The sequence below is a fragment of the Bison bison genome, unplaced genomic scaffold (assembly GCF_000754665.1).
Source record: "Bison bison bison isolate TAMUID 2011002044 unplaced genomic scaffold, Bison_UMD1.0 scf7180017864478, whole genome shotgun sequence".
NCBI classification, from domain to species: domain Eukaryota; kingdom Metazoa; phylum Chordata; class Mammalia; order Artiodactyla; family Bovidae; genus Bison; species Bison bison.
In genome coordinates this window covers 599,990-623,627 of record NW_011495038.1, presented here as the reverse complement: position 1 = coordinate 623,627, position 23,638 = coordinate 599,990, and the positions used below count along the sequence as shown (strand labels likewise).

General features: G+C 46.3%; 1 protein-coding gene across 1 annotated transcript in view; it reads right to left on the bottom strand.

Moving 5' to 3' along the window:
• Positions 1–1,279: 1,279 nt before the first annotated feature.
• The window catches only part of ENDOD1 (endonuclease domain containing 1), a 66,844-nt gene continuing 44,485 nt past the window's right edge, over positions 1,280–23,638 (bottom strand). The window contains exon 2 of the mRNA XM_010862133.1: positions 1,280–5,621. Coding sequence (XP_010860435.1) covers positions 4,260–5,621 — 1,362 coding nt within the window. The 3' untranslated portion in view covers positions 1,280–4,259. The remainder of the gene's footprint in view (positions 5,622–23,638) is intronic.

Here is a 23,638-nt window from a genome sequence, read left to right as displayed (position 1 = left end):
TTAAAAATAATATTTTATTTAAAATGGATTACCAGTGAGGACCTACTGCATAGCACAGGGAACTCTGCTCAGTGGTATGTGACAACCTGGATGGGAGGGGAGTTTAAGGGAGAATGGATACGTGTACATGTATGGCTGAGTCCCTTTGCTGTCCACCTGAAATTATCACAACATTGTTATATATGTATAATTTACTTACTTACTTGTTTTGGCTGTGCTGGGTCTTCGTTGCTGTGAGGGCTTATCTCTAGTTGCAGCAGCAGGGGCTCCCCTCTAGTTGAGGTGTGCGGGCTTCTCCTGGTGCACAGCACAGGCTCTAGGGCGAGCCTGAGGTTGCAGCACGTGGGCTCAGTAGTTGTGGTTCTGGGCTCTAGAGCGCAGGCTCAGTAGTTGTGGTGCACAGGCTTAGTCGCTCCCTGGCAGGTGGGATCTTCCCAGATCGGGGATCAAATTCATATCTCCTGCATTGGCAGGTGGATTCTTTACCACTGAGCCAGCAGGCAAGCCCCCTATCACAACATTGTTAATGAGCTATACTCCAAATCAAAAAAAAAAAGTTTGGAATGTAATTATTAGAAATCAAGCCATGATCTGGGAGAAAATACTTAGAGAGAGAAAGAGTGAGAATTCTGAGAGCCCATTTATGAAGGCCAAGGAGTCTACACTACACGGCTCCTAGTGTAACATTTTGAAACCTCAGTGGGTGACAAGTTTAGGTGAAATGCTGAACAAGACATCAAATCACACATAAGACCCAGCCCACAGTGGGAAGGCAAGAGCTATCCCAAGGTTGAGTGTCCTACCAAAGGCCACAGAAGACCACCTGTGTTGAGAAGACCACCACTCAACCATCCCAGGGTTGAAAGCCCTACTAAAGGCCACAGAAGACCACTTCCCTCCAGAGACTGTGTCATATCTCACACTGTGGCGGGGGGGGGGGGTGTTCCTAAAATAAAAATTTAGAGTGTTCCTATAACTTCCTATGTGATTCAGAATCAGTGAAGCAGTAGGTTCCTGGGTACTTCAAATATTTCATGTCTCAAATAGCTTTTCAGAGAAATAACATGGAAAAAAGGTCCAGGGCCGTTTCACTGATCTAACCTCTCTGTTTTCTCATGTATGATTAAAAAATTAAAAGAAAAAAATCCAGGTGGGAGTGGAAATGGCTTGAGTTAATGTCAATCAAGAAGAAAATGGAAAAAAATAAAATAAAAATCAAAGATAACCCCCAACCTCCTTCCAAGATTCTCCCCCTTTATATATTTTCCAGAACAGCTGATGAGTTGTCAACAATTATTTTATTGAGCATTGCAAGGTGCACAGCATTGTACATAGCTTGAAAATGTCAAATTGACTCATCACGCCCTTTATAAAGGCTTCCCCAACGTCCATGTTTTGTGGGTTTTCCTGCTGTGCTCCAGGGATGCTAGTACCATTGCAGGCTTACCACGATGTGGTACATGGATCAGCTCACCGCGTCCTCCCCACTAGATATCTGAACTCCTCGAGGATGGGATGCACGTATTGTCAATCTCTGCAACTTAGATGTTCAAATGGACATTGGATGGAGGAATGACCAGTGTTTCACTCTAGCTCCTTCTCCAGATCCCTTCATCTGCATTTAGGGGCAAATGCTGATGCTGAGTGAGAAGCGAACACTCAAAAGGCACAATGGAACAGAGGAGTGTCCAAAGGCGTGGCTGATCCAGACTAGAAAGTCAGCGCAGCAATGATGAAGAGAAGGCTGACCTCGCCAAGGGCCTGAGAACATAGCAGAGCCACAGAAAAATCTTCCAGCCAGAGATGGGGCTCGTCAATTCAAAATCCCACCCCAAAGGCCAAAGTGGCTCACTGGGGCAGGCCAGCGGTCTGGCCACCTGCTGGGGCTGGTGAGCCACAGGTACAAAGACCCACAGTCCAGAGTGGAGGCTCTCAGCCACCCAACCTTGGGGATTAGTTTTCCCTTTATTATCCCTTTCCAGATTTCAAAAAAGGCCACACCATAATAAATAAATAAGACGCAAAACAACTAGAACTGAAAAGGAAGACATTTTCGAATGGTTCTCGAGAAAAGTTCAGATGCCCTGCTCCTTGCATGGTGCCAAGGGGCTCCAGCTGCCATGGATGGCCCCCGTGGGCCTTTCGGTATGCAGATAGGTACTCTGAGGGGACATTAATTCCACAGGAGGCAACAACCCTACTGGTGCGCATGGACGGCTAGTTGCTTCATCACATGGGCCAAACCCATTTAATTCATCAGAGTCCAGTTTGTTCGATGGATGATGGAGAAAACCCCGCCCTAGACCAGGGAGACACAGATCTGACACCCAAGGTGTGGGATGTCACCTCAGATAGGATCCAAGCAGAAGACCTTGGCTCCTGGTCTACCATCAGTTAGCATCAGGCGTCAGCTTCCTCATCAGAGGCAGCTTTGGTCAGGCCTAGCTTGTCTCTGGTCAGACCATCTCTCTGGTCCACTCTGAAATTCCCTTTCTTTCATCTGGCAGGATTCTACCTGACCCATCAGTACCAAGGCAAACTCTTCTCCTCCATGGCTCCTCACACTACTGAAATGAAGGAAAGCCTGACTACAGATTTTTACGGTCACCAACAGAAGTGTTGGTAAAATACTGCTTAAGAGTCTTAGATAATCTAGTGTATTACTTCCTATGACAGGTTCACGGTCTGGTGTCCCACTACCCTACCTCATGCAACAAACTGATCAGAATGGCAGCTTGCTGGCTGCCCTGCTACTTCGGGTCCAATTCCATTATTTTTCTGCAAAAAAGTAACTCTCACCACACTCACATTTCTTGGGCATCAACTTGATGCCGACGGTTCGCCCATCCTTCTCCCCTCATTGCCTTTCTGGACCCAGATCTCTGCACTGAACTTTCAGATGCACGGTGGCCTGCACCCCCAAATCAGTAGTTTACACTGGGTGCTATTCTACCTCACAGGAACTCTCTAGAACACTCAGAAAAATCCAGGTGATTCCCTCTCAGCTCTGGAAGGCAGAACAAAGTTTGGGAGCTTTGGCTTCCTCCTGTTATCGTTTTTCAGTGCAAGAATTAAAATGACAAGAGCTTGATCAAAAAATTGGAGATTAGCTCTCATGAATAACTTGCTTTAATTGGAAAGTTATGTTTTCTAGCATCAAACACACTATAAAAATAATTTCCTGAGATAATGATTCGGAATTAAGATTATATACATATAAACTTAGATATATGTGTCTATGATTTTTTTTTTTTTGCCAAGATGGGCAGAAGAGTTATAATTTTCTGACTATTTTTTTAATACCTTTATACTAAAACCACCATTTAAGGACAGAGTCAGAGCATTTTACTCTATTGGGTACTTGCTGGAAGTTTAAGAAAGACTGATCTAGTATTTTGCAGGATATGAATTTTCATATTAGCTTAACATGTAGGTCTTTGAGCTCCATTTTCTCAGCCAGAGATTTAATATATGTCAAGTTAATCCAAGCTTGGCTAAGGATATCCTCAGACCTATGGCACCTATTCAGAGCAGAGGTCTGATCTTTGCACCCCCTTTTTAATACCTGGGTAGCATTCAAGGGGCAAACAATCTTAGTCCTTGCATTCAGAATTTGTTATGCCATATTTGCATATAATGCTTACCATTAACTCAAAGGAAAAATGCAGCAAAATTCAACATTGGAGAAACAAAACCACCTTACAGATTCTCGGGAGTCATGGAAAGCTAAGGGATGTAACAGATTCTATATCCTAAGAGAGCTATTTCAACAAGGAAGTGTCTGCACCTCACCAAGTCAGCTGAGCTGGGGAGAAAGAGAAGCAAAATGATAACAAATTGGCCAGGAATACTTATATCAGTTTTGTCTTGAGTCTCAGAGAGTGATAGCAGGAATAAATTCCTTTCTACTTTTCTCAGAGACAGTTTGGTTTAAAGTGGTCCTCTTCCAGATTCTCCTTCTTCTGTAATTTTTACTGATCACAAATGAACACCAGCATCTCTCACAAGGTCTCCTGTATCAGAGTGATTCACTGAAGGGGATTGCTTGGAAGTTCACCCACATCCCAGAAGGCAACCTACACATAATCCCACCCTGAACATGTCTCTTGGGTTAGGTTGGAACAGGCAGACACCCCCACCAAAGGCCAAAATATAATTGACAGTGAACAGAAACCCATAGTATAGACAAAATATTCCAGCTTTCTCTATTAAAAAAAAAAATCAAATTCACTGGGACCGGGCACTCATTATTTTTTTTTCTATAACTCCCCAGGATTGTCAAAAGTAATCTTATAGCCAACCCGCTTGCAGACAGTAAAGATGACCTGAAATAGACCACCCATGGTGCCAAAAGCTGTGTCAAAGAGCAGAGAGAGGATGCCACCAAGGCCCATGGCAATGTCCCTGCAGACGATCGGAACTGCGCCTATGGTGTACACGGGGAACGTGGCCACGTCCACAAGCACCCGGACAGGGACACCCACAACGCGGCAGACCACCTTCAGCAGGCAACAAAGGATCCGGAGCACGGCCCTGGTGATCCTGACCGTGACTTTGAGGACCTTCCAGGGAATGCTGCCCAGCTCCTCCCCGATGGTCAAGAAGTAGGTGATGGTGGCTGACCCCAGGCGATAAAGGCAACTTTCTAGACCGTTAATCACCTGCTTGGTGACATACCAGAGGAAATACACAGTGTACTTCAGGATCCCGAAGGCAAGGTAATAAATTAACTGGCAAAGCTTGATGAACGGGGTAGCGACAAAGCCCAGGAGGCCTCCCAGAAGGCTACTCCCTTCCCCAGATGTCTCCGGAGGTGGCAGGGCAGACCTGGTTCCCCTCGCGCTGGAGAGCATCTTGGAGCCCCCCTCAGAGTCCAGCCTCCGCTCCTCGTCCTGGACTTGGTTAACCACCTCCAGGATTTTTTTCATCTTCTCTGTGTCTTGGTCACTTTCCCCACAGTTGTTCTGGAACAGCTGAAGGTGGAACGGAAGCAGCTTCTCCAGGTCCCTCAGCATCACATCCTCGATGACCTCCTGGTCGCGGGTGTGCTTGACAAAGCCCATGGCCCAGCCTCCCGCAGGGACCGCGCAGCAGGCCGCCAGCCAGACAAACTCCGGGATGCTCACTCTGTCTCTGACCCTGAGGTCTGAGGGCACAGCGCCTGCGATGATGTAGAGCTCGTCCCCACCACCACACTGCGGGGTCAGAGCTCGCTCCATCAGGCTGTTGAGATTCATGTACCACCTTTCCTGGAAGGACGGGGTCATCGGAGCTGCGTTTGTGAGAGTGAAGGTGGCCGAGTGGGGATCACTGCTGAGGGAGAACGGGTAGAGCTGCCCGGTCCGGTAATCAGAATCCAGGAAATCTTCATTCAAGGCTTGGCTGCTTCCCAGCTTGTTCACAGACCTGATGGCCTCGGCCTCATCCGTCACCTCCTCCAGGCTGCTGTTGGGGTCATCAATCTGAAAACAGAGAGCGAGGTTGAGATGCGTCCCTGTTGACAGCAGACTGGGGATCCTCAGACCATTCTGCCCAGACTCTAGTGAAGTCCCTACTATACAGACACTTCCAACACTTTGGTCTGAAAGTACACACACACTTCGTCCTAATACCCCACAACCCTAGTGTCTGAAAGCATCTTTCAAGTCAGCTATATCCTCTTCCACTCTCTGTGTCTATTCCACTTTTGACCTACAGTAATGACCTATCACACACTCACACAAATACACCATCAGAACACCGGTTTTCAATCTGCTGTGGTTTTATAAACGTCATACCCTTTTCCGGGAATGTTTTTCCATGAGATTCAAACTGACTGTAAAAACGAAAGCAAGAGGAAAAGTAAATCTCAGCAGGCCTGTAAAAATCAGAACTGGAATTCAGATAATCAGCCACCAATGTGAGCTGCAATTTAAAGAACATAGTCTTAAGTGAATTTTGCATATTTTGGGATATACAAAGAGCAATCAACTCTAGAGAATTTAAATCAAATAGAGGGACATGTATAGATTATTGTCAGTTATATTAGATACTTCCCAGGCCAAGATGAAATTTGACCAGCTGCTCTTCGAACTTCATCTCCTCATAATATTTGCTATTATTAACAATGCATTTTCTGTCTAGGCCTATTGAGCTATGTGCTAAATATCAATAATTATATATATATATATATATATACACACACACACGCACACACATATATATACACACATCCCTTTAGTTCTGCTCTTATTCATTTCAAATTCAGCAGTATAATATATACTTCACCTTGCCAATCTGAAAAGATGAAAGGAAAGAGCTCAGGACTGACCCAAAACTCTGTTTTTAGCTCCCAAATTAGACTATAAATTTCTTGACACCATGGATCTTGTACATAGGACCCAGTCAAGGACTGACACATACTAGAATCTCACCTTGTTGTTTTTTAGTCACTAAATCATGTCGAACTCTTTGTGACCTACGGATGTAGCCTGCCCAGCTCCTCTGTCCATGGGATTTTCCAGGCAAGAATACTGGAATAAGTTTCCATTTCCTTTTCCAGGGAATCTTCCCAACCCAGGAATCGAACCATGTGTCCTGCACTGGCGGGTGGATTCGTTACTACTTGAGAATCTCAAGGCACTCTTGTTAATCTGAGATCAGTATTAATTGATCACTGCAGTATTTATAATAGCAGGAAGCTGAACCAACCTACATTTTCAAAAACTAGGAACAGTTAAATGGTGTTATATCCATCCAGGAAATATCTCAAAGCAATTAAAAAGCACTTGTAATGATAGGGAAATATGTGCTATAATTTTGAAAGGAAAAGGCAGATTATACAATTAAATGGCAGATTATTAAATTAAATGGATTATAAAATTAAATTAAATTAAATAGGCTTAAATTAATTTAAGCCTATAAATGAGCAAGAAAAAAGTCTGAAACACATGAAAATGTCCATTATGGCTGATCGACTCCCAAGGATACAAGTGATACATTTTTTCCCTTGTTTTCTTGTTTCTCTTGGTGCACTTCTTATCTACATCAACCCGCAAATGATTTATATGTTACTTGCAAAAGGAAAAAAATAAATGACTTAAAAGAAGTAAATTCTGACTAATTGATTCCCTAGAGTTGGTGCCACTTGCTAAACCCAAGAGGGCCAAGGCCATGTGGATTGCTGTACCTCACGTGGGGAGGGCAACCCACTCTGCATTTCTCCAGCTCTGCAACAGCAAATGTAGGCATGCTCATGCACGCATGTGTAGCTTTAGTGAGGGCAACAGATGAGCAAGGTGGTGTGAAAGCAGGAATAGTCACAAAAGCTAATGGAGTATTCCAGAGCCTCACCCTTCAAGGTCGTTCGGTCCCTGCCCCCAGACTTCGAATTAGAAATGATCCTGGATGGTCCCCACTCCCACCGCACCCCTAGAGGACAGAGATAAGAAGCTCATCCATTTTGTAAAGCTGCCCTTGCTCTCCTACGGCCAGAAGAAACAACCCATGGAAATATCTGCCTCATTCCTGAATCATGAGATCAAGGTACAGCAGAGCCAAGATTGTAGAGGCTTAGGTGGAATTTTAGGGTGCCTGTTTATTCTCCCTGCTTACTAGGGTACTGTGTCTGCATTTAGCCTGGGGTAGCTTCTTTATCCCATCTAGAGGAAGCCTGGAGCTGGTTTTTTTTTTTTACTGGTAGCGATGACAGAGCATAGGGCAACACACTGGTTCATCTTCTGTCCAAGAGCCACCCAGGAATGAAATAATGCCTTCAAGGACAGAAGGCAGGCTGGAACACAAACAGAGAAGAGAGATTCTTAGATAAAGAAGGGGAAGGAACCAAAAAGGACAGGCAGGGAAAGAAAAGGGGAGGGATAAAAGAGAGGGGGGAGAAAAGAAGAGAGTGAGATTGGGTGTGTGTGTGTGCCTGTGTGTAAGAGACAGCCTACAACATCCTGCTTTTAGACAGAAACCAGGATTGTGGGTTGATTTACTCTCAAACTTCAGAGCGTGGTCTCCCGTGGCTAAGGTCAGAGGAGACTAAGCCGGGTGCTTCCACGTCCTCTCAGGCCACTTGAGTTCAATGGGCTCCAGATATCTGCCATAACAGAGTCTCTTCTGCCCACAGTTCACAGGTACATGGGAACGGGCCAGGATGACCCAAGGTGACTGCAGAGGTTGGGACCTAATTCCACAGCGGGCCCTGTGCACCTCCCTGCTCTGAGCCTCTGCAGGCAAAGCAGAAACTAATGATGTGGTCAGGATGCACAGACAGGAGAGAGCACGTCTTCCTTTCCCTTTTCCTGGCCTTCTTCAGAACCCCACATCCATGGTCACTGTATTGTTATGAACCCCAAATTGGCCCTATGGTTTGATGACAAGGTAGAATATAGTGCTGGAAATGAAGATAGAATGTCTGCATCCGGTACCTATATAGCAATATAACAGGAGGTCAAGGACTAATTTTTCTCAACTACCAATTAAATGATTTCAACATAATGTTACAAAAGGTGTTTTTTTTTTCTACCTGATTTTACAGGTGGGGAAACTAAAAAACAGAAAGGTCAATTTTTCCAAAGTCATCCAATAATTAGCAGGACAAAATTTGAACTGAGGTCAGTCATTTTATTCCTAAGGCACACATTCTTTATGACTAAGCCATGCTTTCTGCATATTAACGGACACTGCTGTACCAGTCTTCTATGCCAGAGAGTAGAAAACCAAACAGAAAAAGAAATCACAGTCTCCTTTTCTCTCTATGACATGGAATAAATGAAATTCCTTAAATGTAAAGGGAGAGAAGCCGATGTCTGAGCGCCCTGGGGTTGCAGTCCCCAGAAAGAAAGGAGAGTGGGAAGGGGAAGGTAAATGGGCACATGTGCAGACCGGCCCTCAGGCTTGCTTTCTGCCTTTGCCCAGAGCACATGGAAGCTCAGCCGCCAGCTTCACAAGCCAAGGTAGGTGGCAGCTCAGGCAGGAGCAGCCAGCCAGAGTAGTTTCCAGCTTGCACGCTTGCACTCAGTCGCTCAGTCATGTCCTGACTCTTGCGACTCCATACACTGTAGCCCGCCAGGCTCCTCTGTCCACGGGATTCTCCAGGCCAGAATACTGGAGTGGGTTGCCATTTCCTTCTCCAGGGGATCTTCCCGACCCAGGGATCGAACCCACATCTCTTGCATTGCAGTCAGACTCTTTACTGACTGAGCTATGAGGGAAGCATACTACTACCCTTAGAAAATGGGCAGCTGGCTGGTCTCCCAGAGACGTTGGTTCTATTAGCACCTTACATGGCTACTTGCTTTCTTTCTCTACACCAGCAGCTGTAACAGAGAACAGTAAGCACAGTGAAACGTCACGGAGAAAAACTGTCAGGCATTCTAGGACTGTCTTGCCTGGTCACAGTTCAATACAGTGATGTATATACTGTACATAAATCACTGTGGATGCTGCCAGTCAAAATTAAAACAGAAAATAAATAATAGATTTCTCAGGGCTTATCTAACACATTCTTATGAGGGAAGTTGCTCAGTCGTGTCCATCTCTGTGAGACCCCATGGACTGTAGCCTACCAGGCTCCTGTGTCCATGGAATTTTCCAGGCAAGAATACTGGAGTGGGTTGCCATTTCCTTCTCCAGGCGATCTTCCTGACCCAGGGATCGAACCCAGGTGTCCCACATTGCAGGGTGACACTTTACCGTCTGAGCCACCAGGGAACACAGTCTTAAATCTCTGACCAAAATGCCAAGGAACATTTTATGAGACCATATACTGATCTTCAGTGAACTCTCTATTCTCTCCTCTGAGGATCCAATCACATCAAAGCCTCTCTTTCTATCCTTTTTTGTGACTTATGTTCTTTTTCATAGTGTTGTCCGTTAGTCGTTCTGTCAGGTCTGACTCTGAGACCCCATGTACTGTAGCCCTCCAGGCTCCTCCATCTATTGACGCCTCCAGGCAAAAAGACTGGAGTGGGTAGCTGTTCCCTTCTCCAGAGGATCTTTCCAACCCAGGGACTGAAGCTGGGTCTCTTGCATTGCAGGCAGATTTTTTACCATATGAGCCATTTATATCTTATTATCTCTCTATATTGCATTCCAGGTGAGTCCCTAGATCTATCTTCCAAGTCACTAAGTCTCTCCTTAGCTATGTTTAGTTTAATACCTATTTTGTTGAAGTATTTTTCTTTTTTTCTTTTTGTTTCTCATTTCAATGACCTTCTTTCTTTCCTAGCATTTCTATTTGGTTCTATTGAAAATTCTGTTGTTGGTTTTTTTCTCTTGAGAAATTCTTTTTTTTTTTAAATCTTTCTTAGACATTCTTAAATTCCCTTTAAGATCTGTCTATTTTATTTGGCTTTTCAGTTTATTTTGTTGCTCCTATTGCTTGACTTTAGGGTGGTGTATATACTTAAGTCCTCTGCAATTTTTGCCCATGAGCTTGTCTTCATAAAAGGTCCATGATGGTCTGTTGAAAAAAAAAAAAAGACAAAAATGGAAACAAAACCAAATCTAATAGGACTGCATTTGCAGTTGCCTCTGCTGGAGCTCTAAAGAATTCAATGATTCTGGACTAGCTTCTGAGTTTTTCATAGGTTAGGGTTTCCACATGGAGAAAGCAGTGCACATCTGGACCCATACAAGGAAAAATGACAGCTTCAGGCTTACTTCTGGAGGTTGACTGTTTCCACTAATGACATGGTGTAGGCAGCTACTTCCTATAAAAACTTGCAAGTAGCTTTCCTGCCCGGTTCACCAAAGCTGCAACAGTCTGCCAGCCCCCAGCTTTACCTGGAGAGCTCAGCTCCAGACCCACGTCATGAATAGGTTATGTAACCTTGACGTCTGTCCACAGGCAGTATAGAGCCCTAGCCCCTAGCATCTACGTGTCCTCCCACACACACCTTTGGCTATTGATTTCTTATATATTTCTGGCACCTGAAAATTTCTTCGTACTTTTTTGCTGAAATATGAATTTAATTTAAATATATAGATAATTTTAAAATTCAGTATTTCTACGTGATTGCAGTGGAAGGAGAGGAACTGCACACCTGCCCAGGAACTTTGTCTAAGGTTATAAAGTTTCTGCTAAAGCATGCCTTGTTTACTTTTATAACTCATTATAGATTTATCATCCCCAAATTTACTTACTTTGCTTAAATCTCCTTCTTTTATATTTAGGCCACCTCCTGTGTGGTGTAAGTAGAACAGTACCTTCCAAGACCTTTCTCTGATGTGTCAAGAACTTTACAGGCTGAACTCTCTCACTAAGAATAAGACAGAAGGACTCCCAGCCCTTTGCCAAAACACACCAGCCAGCTTACAAACAACCTGTTTGGTTTTTGTTTATTTTTCACTAATTCCTTTGCTTTATCTATTAGCTATAATTCTCTCATTTCTTCATATAGGTATTTCTGTCTTATTCAAATTCATTTTCATTGATTTTGTATTTGCAATTTGGAGTCATTAAAAATGGATATTCCATTATGAAATCACTCTACCATCTCATCATAAAACATATTAAATCCCAGGGCCTTAGAACAGTCTGCTAACTGATCTCCACTGGGAGAAACGTCCATCACGATTTCTACTTCCTGTCTTAAAGCCGCTTTTTTAACTTATGACAAAACTTTGTTTTGATCTCAAGATGACTGTGGTTCTAATGTCATTTGTTCAAGAATCATCTGAAAGTCTAAATAAAATCAGTTATAACAGCTTCCCCCATCATCATGCTTACGAAACTCTATGAAACAACCACCATGTCTTAGTAGGTTCTCACTTTCTGAAGGAACAGCCAAGTGTGAGTGTAACTAAAATCTCTGACGCGTGTATGGAAAACTGTACTGAAAACAATAAGAATATTTGATTTAAAAGTCGAATGCATTCTTTGAGACACTGTCACATAAAGGGCAGGTGCTTTTTGTTTTTTTCCAGGCTCTCTGCAGACACAGTTTAATGAGCTGGTTACTGCAATTACACTAAATTACCAACAACACTGCTCCCTAAAGACAAAAATACACCTATGATGTAAGAAGTAATTTCAGATTACAGTTTTGGGGCTGCTCTTGCCCTTTTGCAAGTACCACTTATCTTTCTCTTTGGTTTCTCAGCAGACTCCCTGGATAAAGGGACAGGTACAAAGCTCTCTGTGTAATCTACCTCCCTATTGACCTAGTCCTCCTGGGCTGCCAGTGTTATTTGATACAGCTCCTGTGTTTAATGGAATTTTTTTTTCCCTAATCGTAACAAGTTTTAGAACAATGAGCACTCCGCATCCACCAGCATCCTGCCCCAAAACAACTTTATAATAAATTCCTTTTCAAATTTAATGCCAAGAAAAAAACCTGTTTCTCTCAATGAGTTGGTCTGTTTACTTTAGCAGACAGCCAAAGCTACTTAAACCCATGGGATTGTTTTCCCCCTCCTTTGGAATTAAATAAAAGGAGCCTTTCAATTTTCCTGCTAATATGCATGGAAGAAAAATAGATTAGGAGAAAATTGAGAAGGAGAACTGGAGGGGAAATAGGCGCCCATTCAACAATATGTATTGAGGCTATTTATGTGTGAGTGCTACTGTAGGATAAAGCAGGAGGAATGGTAATAATAACAATCAGCAACACTTAGTGAGTAATACATAGCAGGCACTATTCTAAGAATTTCACAGAACTAAATCAGTAAGTAGCTGCACCAAGTACTCACTCATCTAAACCCACAAAAACTAGGTACTATTATTATCATTTTTTGACAAGTGGAGAAACTGAGGCACATGAAGATTAAATAGCATACTCAAGGTCACATAGTTGGTGAGTGGTGATGTCACAGCTGCTGCTCTGAATCCCTGCTTCACATACCTCCAAATGGCATCAAGAAACTCACCATCTACTTAGGGAAGCAAGACACAGACACATACAAAACTAAATAGGAAACCAAGGAAAAACCAGATAAAGTTAACTGCCAAATAAATGTTATAAAGAAAAAGAGCAATCAGATTCCAGAGGAAGGAAGGACACCATAAACAGTCAGAGAAGATAAGATATCTTTAGCTTTTGGAGAAAACAAAAGTTGAGGCAGGGTTAGAAGGATAGGCAAGGTTTTGATAAACTTAGAGAAACAGAAAGGTCAGTATGGCTTAAGGAGACATCTGCACAAAGGCTTGAGAGATGGGGAGTCTGTGAAAATGGGACTCTGAGAAAGGAAAAGCTTTAGCTGGGAGGGATAGCAGGGGACCAGATTATAAATGATCTGATACACAGATAACTCGTCATAGAATAATCACAACTAAAGCTCACTGAGTGCTCTCTAGGTAGTGGGCACCATGTAAGTGTGTTACAGGACACACCTTCTTTAATCCTAACAGGATCCCTACTACCTCCTCTGTAGAAAGTGTAATGTAGGCTCAATCACTGAGTAGCATGTGGATATCACGCTGTCGGTGAGGGAGGCCGAGTTTGCAAACCCATGTGGTCTGACTTCAGCAACCATAGAGCTCTCCAGCTCCACTCTGCTCTCTGGGTCCTTTCAATGCTGCGTTTCCGAGTCTGGACTTGATCTGTACATTCCCTAAGGCCAGAGCATCATTCAGTCAGTTCAGTCGCTCAGTCATGTCTGACTCTTTGCGATCCCATGAATCGCAGCACACCAAGCCTCCCTGTCCATCACCAACTCCCAGAGTCCACTCAAACTCATGTCCATCGAGTTGGTGATGCCATCAAGCCATCTCATCCTCTGTAGGCCCCTTCTCCTCTTGCCCCCAATTTCTCCCAGCATCAGGGTCTTTTCCAACGAGTCAACTCTTCGAATGAGGTGGCCAAAGTATTGGAGTTTCAGCTTCAGCATCAGTCCTTCCAAAGAACACCCAGGACTGATCTCCTTTAAGATGGACTGGTTGGATCTCCTTGCAATCCAAGTGACTCTCAAGAGTGTTCTCCAACAACACAGTTCAAAAGCATCAATTCCTCTGTGCTCAGCTTTCTTTATAGTCCAACTCTCACATCCATATATGACCACTGGAAAAACCATAGCTTTGACTAGCCGGACCTTTGTTGGCAAAGTAATGTCTCTGCTTTTGAATATGCTATCTAGGTTGGACATAACTTTCCTTCCAAGGAGTAAGCGTCTTTTAATTTCATGGCTGCAGTCACCATCTGCAGTGATTTTGGACCACCAAAAAATAAAGTCTGACAATGTTTCCACTGTTTCCCCATCTATTTCCCATGAAGTGATGGGACCAGATGCCATGATCTTCATTTTCTGAATATTGAGCTTTAAGCCAACTTTTTCACTCTCCTCTTTCACTTTCATCAAGAGGCTTTTTAGTTCCTCTTCACTTTCTGCCATAAGGGTGGTGTCACCTGCATATCTGAGGTTATTAATATTTCTCCCGGCAATCTTGATTCCAGCTTGTGCTTCTTCCAGCCCAGCGTTTCTCATGATGTACTCTGCATAGAAGTTAAATAAGCAGGGTGACAATATACAGCCTTGACGTACTCCTTTTCCTATTTGGAACCAGTCTGTTGTTCCATGTCCAGTTCTAACTGTTGCTTCCTTAGGAATGTGTAATTCCAGGAAATGTACACCTCCCCACACTGGGCAGGAAAGACCGTGAGGTAGCTGAGGGAATGGAAAGGAAAGGACATGTGCGTAACTCCGGAAAGAAGGTGCCCCAAGATGTGGAGGTGGACCCGGAAGGGTCCCCAGAAGGTGAAAGATGATGTCCAACTCTGGAGCCCAGGTCACCCGAAAACAAAGGGCAATGGAGGGAAAGTGAACAGGCCGACCTCTAAAAGGGACCAAGCTGACAGGCAGAAACATTTTATAGCAGCTGGAGATACAGGACTGGAGCTTGGGCATGAAAGCAAGGTTGGCCACAGAGAGATAAAGGCTCATCCTGGTGCACACGCATCCTAGGGTCGGGGCACTGGGGCATGATTCATGTAAGATTCGCAGGACAGTGCCTGTAACTCTGTGGTTTCTTGTGGACAGCGAGAAGTGAACCAACGGATGCTTCTATTTTAATAGCTATGCATTCATGTTTAATTTCTCCTGGGAAGATATAACCGATAATTCCTACACACAATTTCAAGGATATGATTATTTAGGATAAGACTAAATTTGTTTTCCAATGACTTGATTTAAAGTCAATGTAAAGACCAAATCTCAAGAAAATAGCAGTACAAGCGGGACTCTGGTGAAGCAGGGGTGCAAATGACTATTATTTAGAAAACACTGCAGTGCAGCAATGCCTTCAGTTCAGTTCAGTCACTCAGCCGTGTCTGACTCTTTGCGACCCCATGAATCGCAGCAAGCCAGGCCTCTCTGTCCATCACCAACTCCCAGAGTCCGCCCAAACCTATGTCCACTGAGTCGGTGATGCCATCCAACCATCTCATCCTCTGTCGTCCCCTTCTCCTCCTGCCCTCAATCCCTTCCAGCATCAGGGTCTTTTCAAACGAGTCATCAACCCATTGACTCTCCACAAAACCCCACCAGGTAACTAGTATCATCATGTCCACTTTACACACAGAAAAACTAAAACTTGGGTAAGGGGCAGGTATGAGGCCACTCAATTTGTCAGTGGCACGGCCAAGGCCGTGCCCGGCGTTCTCAGATTCAAAAGGTCCTAGCCCCACCACAGCAGCAGCCCAGCCTCTAGGTGAGGGCAGTGAGGAAGGAGGCACTAGAGGATGGAGTGGAGGGTGGGCAGGAGGGGCAACTGGAAACTGATGGAGCCGTGGGAGAATCAATCATCCAGTATCATGTCGAAGTCAAGGGAGGACAGAGCTTTGGCTAGAGGAGGATCAGCAGTGCACGACACCTGCACAAAAAGGAAAAGGAAAGATGGAGACAAGGGCCGATGGCTGTGATGATGAGAGAGTTATTCATGAGGATTCAGAGGGCAATTTCCCAGCGGGCTCAGGAAGGAAGACAGGTGGTGGACGTGGCTGGGTTTGGGCAAGAAGAGGCTGCAGACAGACCTGCATTTGAGCAGTCTTCCCTAGTGGCTCAGAGGGTAAAGTATCTGCCTACAATGCAGGAGACCTGGGTTTGATCCCAGGGTTGGGAAGACCCCCTGGAGAAGGAAATGGCAACCCACTCCAGTATTCTTGCCTGGAGAATCCCATGGACAGAGGAGCCTGGTGGGCCACAGTCCACGGGGTCACAAGGAGTCGGACACGACTGAGTGACTTTACTTTACATAAAGGCAGGAGAGGAATATGGTCTCAGCAGGAGAAGCAGGGCCTACAGGGGTGAGCAAAGATGCTGCACCAGCCCCCCACAAACCCCCAAGAAGAAGGGGCACTGGGAAGGTGGGACAGCCTAGGTCTCCAGACATGCAGCATTGGGGAGCATCTCAGGGGATGATTACAAATCGATGGGCTAGAGGGGCAGGGGGTCCCTGAGCAGGGCTCCTGTCCCAGAGGACTCCTGGGCTGCGAAGTCCAGGCAAGCCTCAGGGCACCGCCACTGGGAGCGCACAGAGCAGGAGCAGAGGAGCAGGGTGGGCTCCGAGATGGGGCAGCTGGCACGGGGAGGGGGCAGGTGGGTCCACGGCTGACGGGGGCTGACCAGAGTACAGACAGGGCTGAGGGGTGCAGGACACGAGGGAACCGGGTGCTGGGCAGGAAAACCCCAAGGACAAAGTGGGGAAGGGTCAGCCCAGGATACCGGGGAGACAATTTCAACACGATGAAAGAATGATCTCCTGTGTGAGCCACAGATGCACATACGATGTCCTTGCAGACGAGGAAAGAGGGGCTCCAGGGAGAACAGACGGGCCTCTATCTCTGCTCCAGGATTTCTCCCTGGGAAAGCTAGTCGTGGAAAAGGATGATCAAACGGGTGTCAGAGCTCCGCACTGATTCGCCCTAGGAAGGCTGGAGTCTCCTTCCCCCGCTCAGTCTCAGTTTCCATAAGCAGGTGCTGATAATGATTCACACCAGACCCTATGGTCGCAAGCAACCTCGCCAACTCCTATCGAACTGTGGCCACGGGGACAGGATGTTTCCTCTGGGGGTTGTTTTGTTTTTCAACCAGAGTTAGGTCCATGGATGAGTTGAACAGCGGGAAACACGGTTATTAAAGAAACACAGTCACCCCAGGGCCCATCAGCAGGTGGGCGGGAGGGCCCCCCTCGCAAGAAACTGAGACTGCAGCTGACCATCGGAACATCAGATAACCTTATCAGAGCTGAAGCTGCGGACCGCCCCCCCGCACACTCCCAGCGTCAGAATGAACGAGATCTGAGGACTCACCACGGAAAACACCCAGCTGGCAGTTCAGAAAAGCCGTGTTTCAAAAAAGAAGTGGAGGCCAGTGGGGCCACAAGAGGCGAGGAAGGACTTTTGAGAAGGAATAAACCGCAAGGCCTTTCAGCTCTCAGGAAAGGCATAAACAGCTCTGACACACCCACTGGAGGAAAAAAAAGAAAGAAATCCTCCCTGCTTGGCATAAAAAAAAAATCTTCTTTATCCTCTTGGGAGTAGAAACTGCTTTAGAAAAATCAGAAGGATGCTTTTTCCTTTTTTTTTTTCAGGGGATGAGAAATGCAGGAATTTTCTTTTCCTGAACAGCCTTCCTGCCCTGAGTCACCCTTCCTCCAGGCTGCCCACACTCCCCACTGCCTTCGGGAGGAGCTGCCCCGGCACTGGCACACCATAGGCGCCTGGCACGCATCTGCACTGGTGCAGCCGTGCAGACCCAAAGACACAAGCAACCTAGGAGTTCTCCCCTCCTAGGTCAGAAGACGGTGGGACAGGAGAGGGGAGGAAAGGATGGCGCCCTTGCATGTGAGACCTTCCTTTGTCTTCAAAATCTGATAAATGCAAATGAAAGGGGCGGGGTGAAAAAAATGATCCACTCCCGAATTTGCTGTATGACTCAGGGAACTCAAACGGGGGGCTCTGTAATAATCTAGAGGGGCGAGAGAGGGTGGAAGTCGGAAGAGAGATTCAAGAGGGAGGGGACCTAGGTACACTGGTGCTGAATTCATGTTGATGTGTGACAGAGATCAAACCAATATTGTAATCATCAATCAATTAAAAATAAAAAAAATTTTTTTAAAGGAAAGAGAAAGTGGAAGAAAAAGAAAAAAAAAAACCCAATCCTAAATTGGCATTGGGTGCAGGCAAGGGAGGCCTTGAGGAAAACTCCTGTGGGACATCTCCCACCACTTCCCGGGGAGCCTGAGACAGCCCCCGGCGCCTTTAAGGCCTCTCTAGACCTGTGGTACCTTCTCAGATTACAACACCCCTGGTCCTATTCCTCCTTACTCGCTGAGGCCAGTTTTCCACTCCACTGTTGCTTTCTTTTCCAGAGCAATTATTTTTAGCAGTTGACTATGTGCTACAGAATTCAGAAAAGTCAGTTAAATTGAGACATCCCCATTTCTAATTTTTTCCACCTTCTGCGTGCAGACAAGATCAGAGGTTCTTAGAATCACCTGTGTGTATACTCAGTTGTGTTCGAGTCCTTTCAACCCCAAGGACTGTAGCCCACCAGGCTCCTCTGCCCATGGGACTTCCCAGGCAAGAAAACTGGAGTGGGTTGCCATTTCCACCTCTGTCTCCAGAGGATCTTCCTGACCCCAAGATCGAACCGCATCTCCGGTATTGGCAAGCAGATTCTTTACCACTAGCGCCACCTGGAAGCTTCAAAAAGCTTGAGTGGAGGGTGGTGCTTGGAGATCGGTTCAGGATTTTTTTTTTTTTAAGTTCTCCAGCAGCAGCAGCAGCAGGTGATTCTAAATGGAGAACCCCTGCGCTAGATCACTCTTAGATTCATGTTTGGTCTTCAGTGGAAATAAGCCCCCTCTACGCAGCTTCTATAGGAAATCAGTGATGTTCCCTGAAATAAATACTTCTCAAAAATTCAGCCTGTATTAGAAGCAACTTAATCTTGTTAAAAATGCAGATTCCTGTGCTCCACACTGGAGATGCTTTCAGAAGGCCTCTGGTGGTTTCAAGATTGCATTTTTAACCACCACCCCCAGTAAGGCTGATGCCGGGACGGGGGTCTATGGACAACTCCTGAGGCACAAACTGCTGATGAGGTCAGCTCTGGTGGTGGCCCAGCTGGGCTTGATTTTTTCACACCCTATTAATACTCTGTGAGAGGTGTCATCCTCAAATTGCAAGAGCTGGGATGGTAAAGCCGAGACTACAGGATCCTCCACTCATCAGAACAGCTAACGTTCTGATCACAAAACCGGATACACATGGATTTCCCGCCTTACTCACGTGTGAAGTGAGAAGCCTCTTTTTGCTATTTGTACTCTTTGGATCATGTCTAAGTACTCTTTCTAACATCTTCAAGAGCATCCTGAACTTGCAGGTTAAATGACAAACTGGCACAGTCATGACCACCCGCCCCCTCCAATGCCTCCTGCCAAATCTTCTCATACATCAACCAGAAAAGTACACTCTGGTCCCCTAGCTGAGTCAGTTACATGGTTAGGATGGAAATGCTGCCCTGCTTACCTCTGTGCTGCGGCCCATGTCAGCACTGGCTGGGGTGCCTTCACCACTCGTCTCTGCTACCTGTGTCCTACCTGGGGGCCCAGGCCTGCCTCTAACCTCACAGCTCCCATGTGGGGTGCTCTTCTTTGGCCTCCCAGATCCATTCTCCACTCTCTTCCGTCCCCTGCTCTGTGTCCCAGGGACCTGATTTCTAGGGACCACATCATCTGAGCTCTCCTGCCCTCTGGCTTCTGACTGGAGCAGCCAATGGGAGGAGAGAAGACACGATTTATTCCCTTGCTCCCTCCAAACTCCAGGAGACAGTGAAGGACAGGGAAGCCTGGCTTGCTGCAGTCCATGGGGATGCAAGGATCTGGACACAACTGAGCGACTGAACAACAACAACCTCCCCACCTGGCTGTTGCAGTTCTGACTCTAGCTGAGTTTCTCTGCAGTCACAGCTCTTACCAGGCTCCCTGCAGGCCCCATAGGCCTGGGATGGTGAAAGCTTCCTGCAATAACCAGGCCCTGGGTACTTGATCATATCTTAATGACTTCCTTGTGTGCATGCGTGCATGCTTAGTTGCTCAGTCGTGTCTTACTCTGTGATCCACAGACTGTAGCCTTCCAGGCTCATCTGTCCAGGGGATTTCCCAGGCAAAAATACTGGAGTGTGTAGCCATTGCCTTTTCCAGGGGATCTTCCTGACTCAGGTATTGAACCCAGGTCTCCTGAATTGCAGGCAGATTCTTTACCATCTGAGCCACCAGGGAGCCACCAGCCACCCTGTTGACTCCCTTAATTCTCTGCAGTTTCTTCATTCAATTCTTAAACTACTTTGAAAGTTCCGTCTGTTTCCTTCCCAGACCCTGGCTGATACAGCCTCAGTAAGATCTTTCCCAAGACCCCAACTCACGCAGTCCTGGGGGATCACACCCACCTCAAGGTCTTCTGGAGCATTAATCACACACATGGTTGGTACACAGGCCAGGCTGTGTTGAGCAATGAGGGTCCCTCGAGTAGTCTAGTCTGGCTGCCGACCCTACACTCAACCACTAGCTCTGCCAACCATGTCAGCCAATGCACCACACCCAACTCTTACGTCTAACTTAACCTAGCACTTATTTCTCCTCACATGACCTCTCCTACCCACCTCCTTACCAGGCATAACGAAACGACAGCCAATCTGACCAGCAGCCTACCAGATGGCTTTCTTGGATTCTCCAAGTAGCTCAGAGCCCGACATTGTCAGGGTGGGGAGGTTGCTAGATGGCCTTCAGGAAGGCCAGGCTGACCCACAGGAAAATGGAAGAGCTGGTCAAGAGAGAAAAGCCAGAGGAGGGTGGGAGAGAGATCCTGAAGGCTCTGTGGGACCACTGACTTTCCAGAAGTTTTCCGGTTCTGGATCCTTTGAGGCCTGTGTGCACCTCTGTTCCTATGCCTGTGAATTTACCAGTGATTTCTAACGACAGTTCTGGCCTTCCCTTGAATAAGCTTGGGTAAGTTTATGACTCATGCACCAACAAGCCTGAAACCTCGGGAGTCCTACTCTTATGAGAACCCAAGAGAATCAAGGCAGGGACCTTGCAGACCAGGAACTTTCTAGATACCTGGATTAAGCCTTGGGCACAAAGGAAGAGACATGCCTTGGTTGCAGAAGTCTGGGAACGGATAAGAGGGGCACCTGTGGGACTGAGAGAAGGCACTCCTACTAAATTCTTCAACAGAGGAGAGCATCAGTGGGCAGAGGAACACAGAGGACAGAGCAGGAGAAGCTGAACCCAGAGGAAAAGCTGAGACCAGTCACAGGCAAGGCGGCAATGAAGCAGGGCAGAGGGAGAAAGGGCATTTCATCAGGAGCATGGAGACGTATTACTGAAATGTCTGACCTCAGGGTCAGACCTAAGGACATGGGAACCCCCATCCTGGTTATCTCCAAGGAAGGCATGGTCTGGGAAGCAAAGGTTTCTTATTCGTCCCACATGCTTAACATATGTGTATTGAGTATGCAGACACTACGCAGTCATCCTGAACCTCCCTAACTCATCCACAGGGTGGGAGTCTTAGTCGCTCAGTCGAGTCCAACTCTGTGACCTCATAACCGGCCAGGCTCCGTTGTCCATGGGATTCTCCAGGCAAGAATACTGGAGTGGGCTGCCATTTCCTTCTCCAGGGGATCTTCCCCACCCAGGGATTGAACCCGGATCTCCTGCACTGCAGGCAGATCTTGACTGACTGAGCTACCAGGGAGGCCCTCATCCATAGGTTAGGGGTGATTTATGAGCTCTGGGCCACAGATGGGGACCTGGGCTCTGTGAGATTCAGTCACCCGGTCAGTAACTAACAGAGTCAGTTGTTGTTAAGCTGTGTTGCTCAGTTGTGTCCGACTCTTTGCCACCCCCTGGACAGCAGCATGCCAGTCCTCTCTGTCCCCCTCCCCCATCTCCTGGACTTTGCCAAAGTTCATGTCCATTGAGTTGGTGACGTTGGGACAGAGCTGGGACTCAGCCCAAATCATCTCACTATAAAACCCATCTTCTGAATGACTCCATATGCCCAGTCCTTGCCCCTTCCAGTGGGGCATTTCTTGTCTCTGATCCACCTTCTTCACTAGGTAAAAAGACATCTGAGGGCAGGGACTAAGTCTCGTCCCAGGCCTGTGTCATGGACTCCTATTTCTGGGCTTAGACCCCAAAACTCAATAAATGGTTGTGACCAACAATAATAAAGACACTACTAGAGGAATCAATCAGCAGCCTGATGTCTGGGGACTCTTCCTTCAGGATGCTAACATTCTCCTCCTGCTGCCCAGGAATGAACAGATGAAGGTACAGATAAACAGGGTGAGCTTGTTTCTGCCACTGAAAGAAAGTGAAAGTGAAGTCACTCAGTCGCTTCCGACTCTTTGTGACCTCATGGACTGTAGCCTACGAGGTTCCTCCGTCCATGGGATTTTCTAGGCAAGAGTACTGCAGTGGGTTGTCATTTCCTTCTCCAGGGGATCTTTCTGACCCAGGTCTCCCCCACTGTCCATATACACCCCAAATCATTCACAGAAAACAAACTGAAGATAATCTTTCATCCGTGATTGGCTGTGACCATACTTATTATATAAATGAGTGAGAGGAAACTCCCAGGCTCTGATTGGCCTGGGACAGGAATGGAGGGGCAGAAGGCCACCCAATATTGAGAGCAAAAAAGCAAGAGCAGTGATAAGCCGGGTCAATGAGCTCCCCGGGTGCAGAATTGCAGCCTGCAAGGTCCCACTGTCAACTCAATAATGTCTCACCTTCATCTGAAAACTGGGGAAGGCTCACAGCCAGTCTCCACACAAGACTGTAACTATGAGATGGCCCTGCTCCAAAGCTAACAGGCGAAGTGCTATCTTTATCTTCAAGTTCATGAGGGAGGGGGACCTGAAAGCCCTTGGGCCCTTTGCTCTCACATCAGTTCAGTTCAGTCACTCAGTTGTGTCCGACTCTTTGCCATCCCATGGACTGCAGGATGCCAGGCCTCCCTGTCTATCACCAACTCCCAGAGTTCACTCAAACTCACATCCATTGAGTTGGTGATGCCATCCAACCATCTCATCCTCTGTTGCCCCTTATCCTCCTGCCCTCAGTCTTTCCAGGATCAGGGTCTTTTCAAATGAGTCTGTTCTTCACATCAGGTGGCCAAAGTATTGGACTTTCAGCTTCAGCATCAGTCCTTCCAATGAATATTCAGGACTGATTTCCTTTAGGATGGACTGGTTGGATCACCTTGTAGTCCAAGGAGTCTTCTCCAATACCACAGTTCAAAAGCATCAATTCTTCAGTGCTCAGCTTTCTTTATGGTCCAACTCTCACCTTCATACGTGACCACTGGAAAAACCATAGCCTTGACTAGACAGACCTTTGTTGGCAAGGTAAGGTCTCTGCTTTTTAATGTGCTGTCTAGGTTGGTCATAGCTTTTTTCCAAGGAGCAAGCGTCTTTTAATTTCATGGCTGCAGTCACCATCTGCAGTGATTTGGGAGCCCCCCAAAATAAAGCCTCTCACTGTTTCCACTGTTTCCCATCTATTTGCCATGAAGTGATGGGACCAGATGCCATGATCTTAGTTTTCTGAATGTTGAGTTTTAAGCCAACATTTTCACTCTCCTCTTTCACTTTCATCAAGAGGCTCTTTAGTTCTTCTTCACTTTCTGCCATGAAGGTGGTGTCA